The sequence below is a fragment of the Hirsutella rhossiliensis genome (genome assembly GCF_020360975.1).
Source record: "Hirsutella rhossiliensis strain HR02 chromosome Unknown scaffold00011, whole genome shotgun sequence".
Classification (NCBI taxonomy): Eukaryota; Fungi; Ascomycota; class Sordariomycetes; order Hypocreales; family Ophiocordycipitaceae; genus Hirsutella; species Hirsutella rhossiliensis.
In genome coordinates this window covers 632,527-645,059 of record NW_025408677.1, presented here as the reverse complement: position 1 = coordinate 645,059, position 12,533 = coordinate 632,527, and the positions used below count along the sequence as shown (strand labels likewise).

The 12,533-nt window shown below is 49.9% G+C and overlaps 2 protein-coding genes across 2 annotated transcripts; one reads left to right on the top strand and one right to left on the bottom strand.

Annotated features, from left to right (window-relative positions):
- Positions 1 to 2,938: 2,938 nt before the first annotated feature.
- HRG_08898 (uncharacterized protein) lies at positions 2,939 to 3,484 on the bottom strand (the record flags this gene model as incomplete). The annotated part of the gene is made up of 1 exon (XM_044867369.1): positions 2,939 to 3,484. One exon carries the CDS (start codon positions 3,482 to 3,484, stop codon positions 2,939 to 2,941), a length of 546 nt encoding a protein of 181 aa, XP_044717390.1.
- A 6,881-nt stretch (positions 3,485 to 10,365) lies between these two features.
- HRG_08897 (centromere DNA-binding protein complex CBF3 subunit) lies at positions 10,366 to 11,979 on the top strand (the record flags this gene model as incomplete). Its single annotated transcript, XM_044867368.1, has 3 exons — positions 10,366 to 10,533; positions 10,613 to 10,977; positions 11,163 to 11,979. 3 exons carry the CDS (start codon positions 10,366 to 10,368, stop codon positions 11,977 to 11,979), a joined length of 1,350 nt encoding a protein of 449 aa, XP_044717389.1.
- Positions 11,980 to 12,533: the final 554 nt, after the last annotated feature.

The following is a 12,533-nucleotide window of genomic DNA, read 5'->3' as shown; positions in this document are numbered from 1 at the left end:
ACGAAGAAGAAAACAGTGAGCCAGTCGTTCTGGAAGATGCAGGGTTCGTCGGGACACTGTGTAAGACCAAGCTCTCTGAATGCAGCAGTGAGTTCCTTCTGCCAAAGAAGAGGGGACCGTCGGAGGCCATAGAGGGCTCGCATGAGGCGAAGAGCCCATCCCTGTCTGTAGTATCCGTCTGGGAAGGCTACATAGACCTCCTCCTCGTCTTCTAAGAGGGCGTTTGTGAAGGCATTAACTGCGTCGAGCTGTCGGGTCTCAAGGTCGAATTTGGCGGTGATGGCCATGAGAATCCGGAAAGAACGTCCTGCAAGGGTTGCTGCATAGGTGTCCTTGTCACCTAGCTGTTGAAGATCTCCTCGAACACAAAGACGGGCTTTGAACTTTGTAAGAAAGCCATGCTTGTCGAACTTATACTTAAAGACCCAGGTAAGTGGCAAAGCTTGCCCGTGACCTGGTCTCTGGGGACCGCTCTGAAGGTTCCTCTCTGTTGGAGTGCTTTCCACTCGGCGTGGGCTCCTTCTCTGAACTGAGGACCAAATCTGTGGGTGCGAAGTTCCTTATACGTCGTAGGTTCGGGAGGAAGGTGTCGTCTGTGAAGTTTTTCTTCTCTGCCGAGAAAGAAAGAGCTGTGGAATTGACCCTTAGTGTTGGTCGAAAAGCACTGAGCTTGCGAGGCTTTGGAGTGCGGGCTGAGCGCCGTGGCTGAGAGTCACTCGGACCGGGGTCCGGTGTCGGATATGGGTGCTGAATGTCATGAAACTCATCCTGATCATCCGAGTCCTCATGATCAGATGGTTCGGGTTGTACCACAATCGTGGTGGCGTCTCCTTGGTCTGAGGTTGAGGGAGATTGCTCAACGGGGTCAGGTTCAGGTTCATCGATTTGAGTGGGGATTTCCTCGTAATCCGACTCGTCCTCGATGTGGGCTGGAAGCTGTACTTCCACGCGCTGTGGGATAGGTTCTGGTGGCTGATCATTTCCGTCATAGAAGATGCTTTCATTGAAGGTCACATCTCGGACCCTTCGGACTTCTGATGTGGACGGAATCCAGATCCTGAAAATGTTCGTGGAATCATATCCAACGAGATAACCGATTTCTGTGTGAGGGTCGGTCTTTAGGTCCTTCTTCTGTCTGTTCTGAAGGGCCTGGGGTGTCAAGGATAGGCTCTGCAGCCGTATGCCTTGAGAAACGTGATGTCAGGCTGGTCTTGCTGGTAGCCTATGTCTCTGTTGTTGTCTCGCAGCCACTGATGAAGCAGCTGGAAAGGCGTTCGGAAGCTGTGGTTCTGCATGGGCGATCTGTTGTGCAAAAACACTGCTGCTTTCCAAGTCTCTGGCCAAAGATCAGATGGTAAATTGGCATCAATTCCCATTGTTCTGGCCTGGGCAGATATTACCCCCCCAGATCGCTCTGCAGAGCCGTTTTGAGCGGGAGTGTAAGGGGCAGAAGGTTCATCTTGAATCCCTTTCCTCGATCCAGCTCTCATACGCACTCTGAAGAGAACGATCGTTATCACGGTGGATAATGCAAATATTGAGATTCCATTGGCGTTGAATCATTGCCTCATGGTTTCTCAAAGCAGTCATAACGGACCCTTGTGTCGCGTCATTCAGAAGGTAGATGAAGATCATGCTTGTAAATTCATCTTTGATAAGAAGAACAGCTTCCTTGCCGTTGAATGAGGTGTTCATACTGAAGATATCAACGTAGATTCTCCAGAATGGTCTGGGGCTCGGTTTTGAGGGGTTCGGCGAGAGACGACCTTCTTTCCCTTCCCAAGGGAACACGCGGTGCAATCGATGGTAACTGGGCCTTTGATCTTCGAACCCGTCGTGTTCTCAACAAGACGCTCTAGGGCTTGAGCGTTCAAGTGGCCTAGGCGCTTATGCCAAAGCGTAGCATCTGCTGTTTTCACTGCGCGAGGTGCAGATGAAGATGTGAAGTTGGAGGCGTGAGAGTCCTCCTTAATCGGGTTGAACTCGATGACCGGTTGACGAAAGCGGCGTTTCGTATGAAATATAATCTGATCGTCTTTAGAGACGCGTCCAGATAGTGGATTCCAGTTGTATCCCTTCGCAAGAAAGCGGTCGAGGGATGCGATGTTGGTGTGGAATTTTGGCACGAAGGCAACTTCGTTGAGCTGAAAAGTCCTCCTTCTTCAAGCTTCATACGGACTGTGCCGTAGCCAAGGATCTGAAGTTGACTATCGCCTGCAAAGAGCTCTTTTGGCTCTGCAAGGGCGGTGTAGTCAAGAAAACGGGATCGGTTGTTGCAAATGTGTGTGTCTGATCCGGAATCAAGGATAAAGGAGTCATACAGCGGGTAGACTGCCTTTCCCGTCGAGAAACTGGTTGATGGAGGTGTTGAGGAGGCGGTGTGTTGTCAGGAGCTGGTAGAAGACCGGCAAACGCTGTGCCTTTAACGGAGGAGTCGGACGATTTCTCCATTTCCTTCTTCTTGAAGTCTTGTGCTTTCTCCGTCATCTTCTTTGCCCATGGATTGGAGTCGAGGATTTCCTTGATCTTCTTCTCAACCTTCTGATCAGGAGTCCAGCCATCAGGCCGAGCTGATTTGATGAGATAGAAGCAATCTACGAAGCGGTGATATTCTCCGCAGACACACATAGGAACACCATCAGCGTTCTTGCTTGAAGACCACTTAGGCTTGTCCTCTTTCCTCTCCGATTTCTCTCCTTGCCTTGGAAGGCAGCTCCGAATGATCCTTTGCTGTTGTTGGCGGCCTTGATTCGGTGAGCTCGTTCAAAGATCTCACTGATCTTAATGCCGTCCGGGAAGTCCGTCTTCCAATCAGGCTTGCCGAATACGGCCTCGTCTTCCATTTTGTTGACCCAATAGTCTGTGAATGGGGCGTTGATGGACGAAACAGCCTGTAGGAAATCTTGGGTAGGGCGAAGGTCCTGGACATCAGGAAGCCCTAATTGCTTTGCCTCAGTGAGGACTTTCTGCCATTGGGTGACCCAAGCTTCGATCTTGGTCCTGTTTGGCGACTGAAGGGTGGAACGATAACGCTGAACAACTTCCTCTCGAGTGCCCAGTCGGTTGGGGCCACACGAGCCTGAAGCAAGGCAAGTTGCTTTGCAACGTCGTGTTCCTCGGCAATGGTGCTGTAGTAGTTGCCGATGGTCTTGACGATGTGTTGTTGAAGGCTGGCGAGTGCCTTCACTTGATCCCTATACCCTTGAAGCTTCGAGCGGTATTGGGTGTGGAGGAATTCGAGACGGCGAAATTCCTCCGAGGTCAGATCCACGAGATCAGATGCTTCGTGGTTGATTTGTCGGAATGTTGGTTCAACTGGCTGCTGAAGAACCGGCTTACCCTCCTTGACGGCAGGGTCCAGAAAGTCCCAAAGACTGTGGGACGTGGCGAATTTCTTGATGATAGAAATCCATTGTTTCCAGTCGCAAGGGCCGTTGAGCACGGTGCCCTTGGAAGAGCCATCAAGATCTAGAGCTGAGCTCATTGTGGAAGCTATTCTGCGCAGCGGAGTGAACAAGAATAAGATACCCAGTCAGTGGCAGACCGGGCTCATAACTATCGCACGGAGGATGAGCAAGTGGGCATAAAGATCAGGGACTGGAAGACTCTTGATTCTGCTATCTAAGGTGGGAAAGAGGCGAGATCTTTATAGACTGCCTGAATATGAGAATGGAAGGGAATGGTAGTGAATGGAAGCATCTGATCAGATCATCTGGAAGCCACTGATGCGTTGATGATGCCTCCTAGAAGTTTCTGTGGGGAAATGTGGAAACGGACTGTGCGAATAGGGGGTCAGACTGTTGGAGGCTGATATCCTATGTGTGACAGCTATTAGGGCTAGAGAGGTAGAAGTATAGTCGGGTAGCTTAAAAAGTTTCTTCTCTACTAATAGGCTACTAATAGCCTATAGAAGAGAAAAGGTTTTACTCTCTTATTAAAAAAGCTATTATTACTACCTATTATAATATTATTATAAGCTTTATAGCGACGATAAGAGCGATATTCTTAAGTCCGAGTTAATTATAGCCGCCTTTAATAAATAATAGGTATAACGTATAAGAGGCTTACGTAGAGTTTATTTAATAAGTAGGTACCTAGACGTTATCTATCTAAAGCTAAAAGAAAGTAAAGGTAAACTTAAGGCTTCGCTTTAAGTATAAACTTATAACTATAACGATAGAATATTATCGTTATAGCCGGCTTTATATAGTAAGGCTAGAGTCTACTAGGTCTATAATACTAAGCATAGCCCGCGATATAATAGTACGAAGTCTCTTAGCCTTATAACTTACTATAGACTAGACGGTTAGATTAGCCTTATAGATAACGTTCCCTAGTCCTTAGTCGGGCTATCTATTAAGATAATCTATAACCTCTTAATTTTAATAGCCTAAATAGACTATTATAGACTATATTAACTAAGCCCCTAGGTATTTACTCTTTATTTTAACTTAGAGCCGCCGCTAAATTACTATATATAGTTCTCCTATACTCCTACGGTTGCTTAGTATCTTATATTAGCACTTTTACTTTATAGTCCTTTAAGTTAATAGTTATCGATAGTATTTATATTATCTAGGCGGTAGTGCCCTATCTTCCTAGTCCTGCTACTACTAATAGTTCTTAGGGCGTTATATAATTCTCGCGAAGAGAGATGCGAGAAGTGCATAAAAATGCACGAAGGTGAAATTAGAAGTAAGGGGTCGGACAGGCAGGGCAGAGAGATTTAATTCTTACGGGAGCAGCAATTGCGGCAGGGGAGTGATTGTTATATTGCCTTAATTCTCCTTCTTTCCTCTATCCAACGCCCTTCTTTATACCCGTCTAGTATCTCAATTAATAAAGAAGATCCTACTTAAAGAAGCTACTAATGTCCTCTCGACTACCGAGCTTTTTGCCGGTTTTTCCCCTCCTTTCTAGCCGTTGCCGGCACATCCGTCTTATCTCTCGCTACCTCCATAGGAAGCCATCGCTACTTCTGCTTCCCCTCTTGCCCCTACCCTCCTCTCTGCACCTCCTTTTAGCTCCTTCCTTAAAACCTATTTTTTAGCTTCCTAGGTCCCTCGTGCTAAGGGATATCTCCGAGAACTGCGAAATTAGGCCACGCTTCGCGACACACCCCCTTAGCTATAGCCTGCCCCTTAAGGGCATAGCTAATACGGCTTCGGGCTAGTGAGCGTATAGAGGAGGTTCTTAGCTCTACACTTCTCCCTTTACTCGAGGAAAGCAGGGGCCCTTTCGGGTCCCTAGGCTCTTTTAAACCTACTTAAGGAAAAGGGGCCTAAAGAGGGGAAAGTCCTATAAGAAAGGGGGCCTTCTTAGAAGGGAAAAACCCAATCAAAATAGGGGGCCCTCTAAAGGGAAAATCTCTTCCTTTTCTTCGGCTGCAGACGTTACCTTCTCGTACGGGCCATTAGCTCCTCTCGTAGACTCTTAAGGCGGGCCTCTAAGGACAGCTTCTCTCGAACGTCTTCTAGCCCTATTTGCTATAAAAAGACAGCTAGCTTCTGCTTTAGCAGGGGCTTCGTAAGACCGTCGGCTTTTATTGATACCGTTGGAACCTAACGGACGGAAATTAGTCCCCTTTAGACCTCTTAGCGTAACCAATGCTAGTGGATATCGATATGCCGTAGCCGGGTCGATAGCTTGCTGTTTTCCTCCGTAAGAATTCGTATAGTCTACGTGTTATCGCATTCTATAGCTAACGGGGACGGAATTTGCAGTCGTAACGATATTAGTAGCCGGCTAAGGAAAATCGCTTCTTTTGACGCTTCTAAAAGAGCTAGTAGCTCTGCCTCCGTGCTTAATATAGTGACGGTAGCTTGCTTCGAAGCTCTCTAAGCAATAGTTCCTCTAAAAAGGGACATAATATACCCCTATGAGCTCTTTCTGTCTAATAAATTGTCCGCAAAGGACGAATCGCTCGAACAGAGGAAGATTTCGGTAGCTGATTTCCTTCCCTGCCCTCCTAGGCGCAGACTATATGATCTCGTTAAATAAAGATAAAGGATAGCTCTGTCTGCTGCTTCTTAATGCCTAGGGCTAGGATTCTGGTTATGCCTAGCTAGCCGGGAGACCGTAAAAGAGATATCCGGTCTAGTAGAAATAGCTGAAAAAGCAGGAGCCTACCTTCTATTAGTATTAGTGTTTCTCTTGCTCCTAGCTTAAAAGGACGGATTAGGCAAAAGCTCTTCGTCTAATATAGGCGTAGAGGGAAGCTTCTTATCGAGGGAATTAGGGAGGAATTTATAAGCGACCTTATTAATATAGGCGTCCTAGGTAAGCTAGATAGTCCGTTAGGACCTATTCCTAAGGATTCGTATCCCTAGGAACCACTTTAGCTCCCCTAGCCTGGTTATCTTATACCTTTGTTATAGGCCTTTTATAGCCTCCCTAGCAGTTGCTTCTTCCTCTTTTAGGTAGGCCTAGATAATGTCGTCGACGTAGAAGAAGACCGTGATTTTACCCTTCTACATTATACACGGTTCCTAAGGGACTTTCTTAAAGCCTAGGGCTTCGAGGGAACCTATTAAATGCTGTTGCTATAGAAGGGGTGATCTTCTTAGTCCGTATAGAGCTTTCCTAAGCCGTAGAACCTTTCCTAGCTGTTGGAAGCCTAGTAGAAGGCGCATATAGACAACTTCTTCTTCTTCCTCGAGTAGACAGTTAACAAAGGCGTTAACTGCATCCATCTATTCGAGCTCGAGGTCGAATTCTGCTGCTATAGCTATAAGGGTCCGAAAAGACATCCCTGCTAGGGTAGTTGCCCTAGTAGGAAGATCCCCTTTTTCCTATTAATTCCTATAGATAACTAGCCGGGCTTTGCACTTTTAAAGGAAGCCGTGTTTATTAGTCTTATAGATAAAGACCCACTTATAGCTAAGGACCTGTTTTCCTCTTGCCTTTTCCTTGAGGACCTCTTCGAAAGACCCTATGTCTTCGTGTGAGGCTAGGTGGTCTTTCTGGGCCTAGAAAAACTAGTCTCTAAAGGGGTGTCTTTCTAGCTGCTTCTAGTTTGCTAGTAGGTCCGGGAGGTCTCTTTTATATACCTTCCTTGCTAATACTGGCTTAAAAAGCCGGCCTGCTGTGAACGCTCCGTGGGAACCGTCTTCTATTGGCGTTGGGTAGAAGTCGGAAAAACGATCGAAATAGGGGAGAAATTAGTCTTCTTTCGTATCGGGCCCTATACCTTCCTTTGCTTCTCGAAGCAGGGATAAAAAGGCAGCCGGGTAATCCTTCGAGAGAGGTGCCTTTCCCACCCCCTTAGGGTTCGAGACGGGAAGACTAACTAAAAAAGCTGCTTCTAGATCTTCTTCTTATTCCGTAAGAGGAGGCGTAGGGAGGTAGGCGTATTCTAGCTCTACCGCTTTCCTATAGTCTCCTTCTTCGTCTAGATCATTTGATCTAGTAGCTTCCTCTTCGAAGTCGGCGTTATCCTCGACTGCTTCGACGTCGGTTTCTTCTTCCGTTTCCTCGTCTAGGACCTCTTCTTAAGACTGTTAGGAAGGGGGGATTTAAATCTTCTAAATTAGCTAACGTTGAGAGAGTAAGAGGGGCTGTTGATCCCTCTTTCCGTCGAAGAAGCTAGATTCGTCGAAAATCACATCCCTAGTCGAAATAACCTTCCGTAGAAGAGGAATCCAGATCTAGAAGATATTCGTAGAATTATAACTAACGAGGTAACTAATAAAGGCTCTAGGATTAAGCTTTCTTTTCTTCTTCCTTTTTAGCTATGCATCGGCAGTCATAGCGTATGCCTTATAGCCGTAGGCACGAAGGTGGGCTAGCGAGGCCCTCTTCTTCGTAAAGAGCTTAAGGGGGGATTTCCAGTCTATTCCTTAGGTCCTTAGGGTCCGGTTCCGAAGGTAATAGGCGGTCTCAACGACTTCCCTCTAAAGGTCGTAGGGAAGCCTCGCAGCAAGTCTTATCATACGGGCCCTTTCTATCACAGCACCCCCTGATCTTTCTGCCCCTCCGTTCTAGGCCTGGGTATTCGGTGCTAACGGTAGGGGTAAAATGCCCCTTTTTCGAAGCCAATTTAAGATATCCTTCGTAAATAGCTCTCCGTTAGACCGTATCTTCTTTACCTCGTAGCCAAAGTAGGATTTTATCTAGTTAACGAAGTCCCTAAGGGCAGACTAGTTATGCTTACTTAGGTAGGTCCGTAAGAAATAGGGGAAAACCATCCCTAAAAAAGCGTCTGTGAAAAACATTACCCTAACGAAGCTTTCCTGATCCCTAGAGACGTCGGTCTAGTCGACCTAAATTTCCTTACACGGCTGGTCCGGCCGTAAAGGCGTTCGTCTGGAAATTCGTCTCCTGGTCTTTCCTTGGCCGTAGTGTTCGCATTCGACGGTCTTTAGGCCCCTTATTCGTACGCCCTGTTGTTGTCCTAGCTTATGTAAAGCTAAGGGGCCCGGGTGACCAAGTCGTGCGTGCCAAAGAATGCCGTCTCCTTGGGCTGCCGGAAGAGGGTCCTTTGTGGTAGACCTATTCCTCCTAGTAGGGAAAGCTGACTTCTCGAGTGGTTCCTTCCTAAGGATAGGTCGGAATTCGAGAATAAATTGACCGAATTTTTCCTCGATGAGCCCAATAGTCTGATTCTTCTAGACTAGCCTCGTAGGCTTAGACGTCGTATCCTAGAAGATTCCTTCCTCTCGAAGAAGGCGGAAGGAAATTAGGCTCGTTAAAAATCGAGGGCAAAAAGCTACCCTTTTCCGTCGAAGAATTCGTAAAGACCCGTTAGGTAATTTCATCGTAAAATTTACCCTTCTATATCCCTCTATCCGTACGGTCGATTCCCCGGCAATAAGATATTCCCTTCGTGCCTTCTTAAAGGACCGGAAACGTGAGAGTGTGTTGCAGATGTCGAGGGAAGCACCAGAGTCAAGGATAGCTGATTTTTATAGGGGATAATTAAAGGGCTCTAACGGTTGGTTTTGCTGATCCGTGGGGAAGACGAATGCCGGATTTGCTATACCAACGATTTTTCCTCGAATTTACGGCTCGAATAGGGGCAGCGGTATTAGTTGCTATTTCTTAGCAACCCGAATCTCGTCTATCTTCTTCTGCAACGAGGGGTCCTCCTTAAGAGACTATTGTACTGTTTCTTATAGCCTCTTTAAAGGGTTGACTCCTTTAGGTCGGTTTTCCTCGAAGACCTGCTAGTAGTCTTCTAGCCGATGGGGCTTTTTGCATGCTTAGTAGGTAGGTCGATTCCTCCTCGTACGTTGTCTCTTCGAGGAATCCTCGTCCCTTTCCGGAAGGTCTGCTTAAAAACCCCCCCTTTTTACCCCTTATTGCTGATTTTAATAAAGAGGTTCGATTTCGACTAGTTCCCTGATTTTTCGACTAACGGACTGAAAGGTCCATTGGGGGACTAGTCGGGCCGGTCTGACTAACGGGACCGGGGCCGGGCCCGGAGTAAGATGCGGAGCCGGGGCCGGGCCTGGGGCCGCAGCTGCAGTTAACGACGGCGTTGAGGCTCTCGAGGGAGGAGGAGCCGGAGGGGCAACAGCCGCAGCAGCAGCAGCGGGAACCGCAGCAATAGGGGCTGCAGCAGCTGCAGGGGCAGCAGGTCGAGCCGTCTAGGTCGAGAGCTGGCCACGAAGGAATAAGACTGCTTGCTGTTGTACTCTAGCAGCCTCTTCGTCTAGTTCCCGGCTAGCTTCTCGAAAGATAGTCGAGTAACCGTCACTAATAGGCTTTATTAGCAGTGATATATCCCGTAGCCACTAGCCGGAAAGAGCTTCTATGAGGAAGTATTGGTTAGCTTCTTCGAGGATCTCTTCCTACTTAGCTAGCCACGAAGAAGCTAGCAGGTTCCTAGCAGAAAAGGCTCCTAGGTGTGCCGTATAGGTCTTCCTAATACAGTTAGTCATATAGCCCCTCGAGGGAGCTGTCGAGGTCTCGAGCTTTAAAAGCCACTGCCTAGGAGTCTCTTCCTCTCGAAGAGTGATTAGCTTTGCGGCACTAACGGATTCCGTTATCGCCGTGCGTGTAGTAGTTAGTAGCTTCGTTTCGTAGAGGTATTCCTTTCGGTAACTCTCGTAGTCGCCTAAGGTAGCAGAAAAGGCTCTCTGTTGTGCAGAGGTTAGCTCGGAGAAGAGGGTAGCTCCCTCTGCAAAGTCCGTTGCCCTAGGACGAAGAGGGGGCTCGAGAGGGTCCTGCTTATCGGTGGTGCCCGCAATTGCGTCGTAATTCACTTAGGCCACGTGACCACTTATCGCCCGCAAAACGCCGCCCGTGAAATCGTGTGCAGGACGCCTGATAAGTGCATTTGATAAGTTCCCACCCAACTTATCGGGTTTCCGGCCAACACCAGCCCAGACATTCGCCCCGTAGAACGTTGCCCGATCGACCGAGATGGCCGCGGACGACTCGTACACGGCAGCTGACGAGCGCGCCGTGCCGCCCGGAGGGCGGGCATCCAGGCGAAGAAGGACGAACAGCCGGCGAACACGGCGCGGAGTTACGCGGCGAAGCAGCGGGAGTGGAAGGCGCGTCCCCGGCCGGTCCTCCACTTCGATCCCTGTCACGTACGGCCCCCTGGGCGGCTAACAGACAAATACGTATAGGCCTGGTGCCATACGCCTCGGGCTGATACGTATAGGCCTGGTGCCATGCGCCTCGGGCTGCAGAAGACGGCGAGCTCTATAGCTGGCCCGACGGCGAGCTCGTAACGCCGGACAAGCTGGCGGCGTGGCTCAAAGAGGATATCCTGTTACGACGCGTTGTGCCGCCGCAGAAGAAGCCGCGCGCGGGTAAGGTTAGGGGCAACGGCAACGGCGAGGCCGTACAGGTACGGCAACAGCGCGAACAGGAGCAGCTCGAGGCCACGGCCATGGCAGAGGCCGAAAGCCTGGCCGAAGCTTTGGAGGTCCCCCTGGCCGAGGCCGCCGAGCTGCTCGCTGACGACCGCGAGGGCTACGTGCCATCCACAGGCCTCGCGACGGCTGCAGTAGACCTTACCGAAGGGTATTTGCTTACGAGGGGCACTATCGACGCCTATATCGCGGCCGTTGTCGAGCTATGGAGGCTCCGGGTGGCTCACGGCAACGCGAATACGGAGAATCCCGGGCGCCGCCGTACGAGGATTCCTTGAGCAACGGGGCCGGCAGCGGGGGAAGCACGACCGCGCCTCCTTTAAAGACCGCGGGAAGCGACGGGATCCAGGCCAGCTACCTCCCCGATGAATGGCTTCGGATCCAGGATCTCCTTCTCACTGGCGCCGCGTATACGCCGCAAAACCTCCGTACGCGAGTCGACCTCCTCTTCGGCCACTACTACCTCTTACGGGGGGAGAACCGCCGCAAGATGGAGCTTGCAGACCTATCCCTACTCGACTATCCGCCTTCGGAGGGCCCGACCCCCTGTAGTTGCCTGGTAAGCCTTTTACGGGACGGCAAGCTAAATAAGACGGCGAGGAAGGAGTTTATGGGCGCGCTCCGGCACAAGGACCCCTTATTCTGTACGGGCCCTAGCACAGCTCTTCTTTGGCGCTGGCACGTCGCCGGCGAACCGCCCCGTCCTTCCGGCGCCGTCAGGACTGGTATCGGATCAAGGTCCTCGTCGGGCGGGACCGCGAGCAGGAGCTCGTACCCGACGCAGCTACAAGAGACCTGGCGTATCTTCGGCGCTGCCGGCCTTATCGCGTCGAAGAAGACGCACCTCCCGCGCAGGGTGGGCGCCCAGGACGCGGAGACCCATGGCACGTCGCTCGCCCAGATCTCGCAGGCCGGCCGCTGGAACCAGAGCGTGCTCTGCCAGGCATATCTTACGCACCTACCGCGGCAGTTCATGCGTATCGTCGCCGGCTTCTCGGCTTCCCCGGGGGACTACTTCCTCGCGCGTGCGGCTCACGAACCCCCGTACGTCTTACAACGGACTATTCCTCACTTGGCTTTGAAGGACGGATCGAGGACCATCCAGAATTCACCGTGCTCACGGACACTGCAACACAAGTTCGTGGCGTTTTAACTACCGAGGGTTATCTCGGTCACGTTTTTGCCTTAGCCCTGATGCTCTCACACGTCTGAAGAGAGATGTTTCGCGTTGCAGTAACCTCGCAGAAATACGAAATTATTCAACAAATGACGTCCTCACCGCTTTAGCTTGGAAAACAGTAATGGACGCAAGGTACTCGGAGACAAGCCTTCGAGACAGCGACATCTCAGTCCTTAATTTCTGCGTTGGCGGACGCACCAGATTGAACCCTACTGTTCGCGCAGATACACTGGGATGTTTTATGACTTTCGGCCAGGTTGAACTACCAGTTCGACAAATAACTACTTCAGAGAGCCTCGCAGCCACTACGGTATTACAAACGGTTGGTAAGTTCTTGTATTCGTCTTCCCACAACCTCTTCACTCTTGTAAAAATCGTCCCATGCCATGCCTTTGGGCAAATTTTCTGTATATGAGTCCTTCCTCGGACATTGACCACCCTGCTTCCACCAGCTTCGCAGCGAAATTGGTAGTTTCTGAGCGGAGCGGGGTTACATAATACAGCAGTCCGAGTTGCACAGAGTTAGC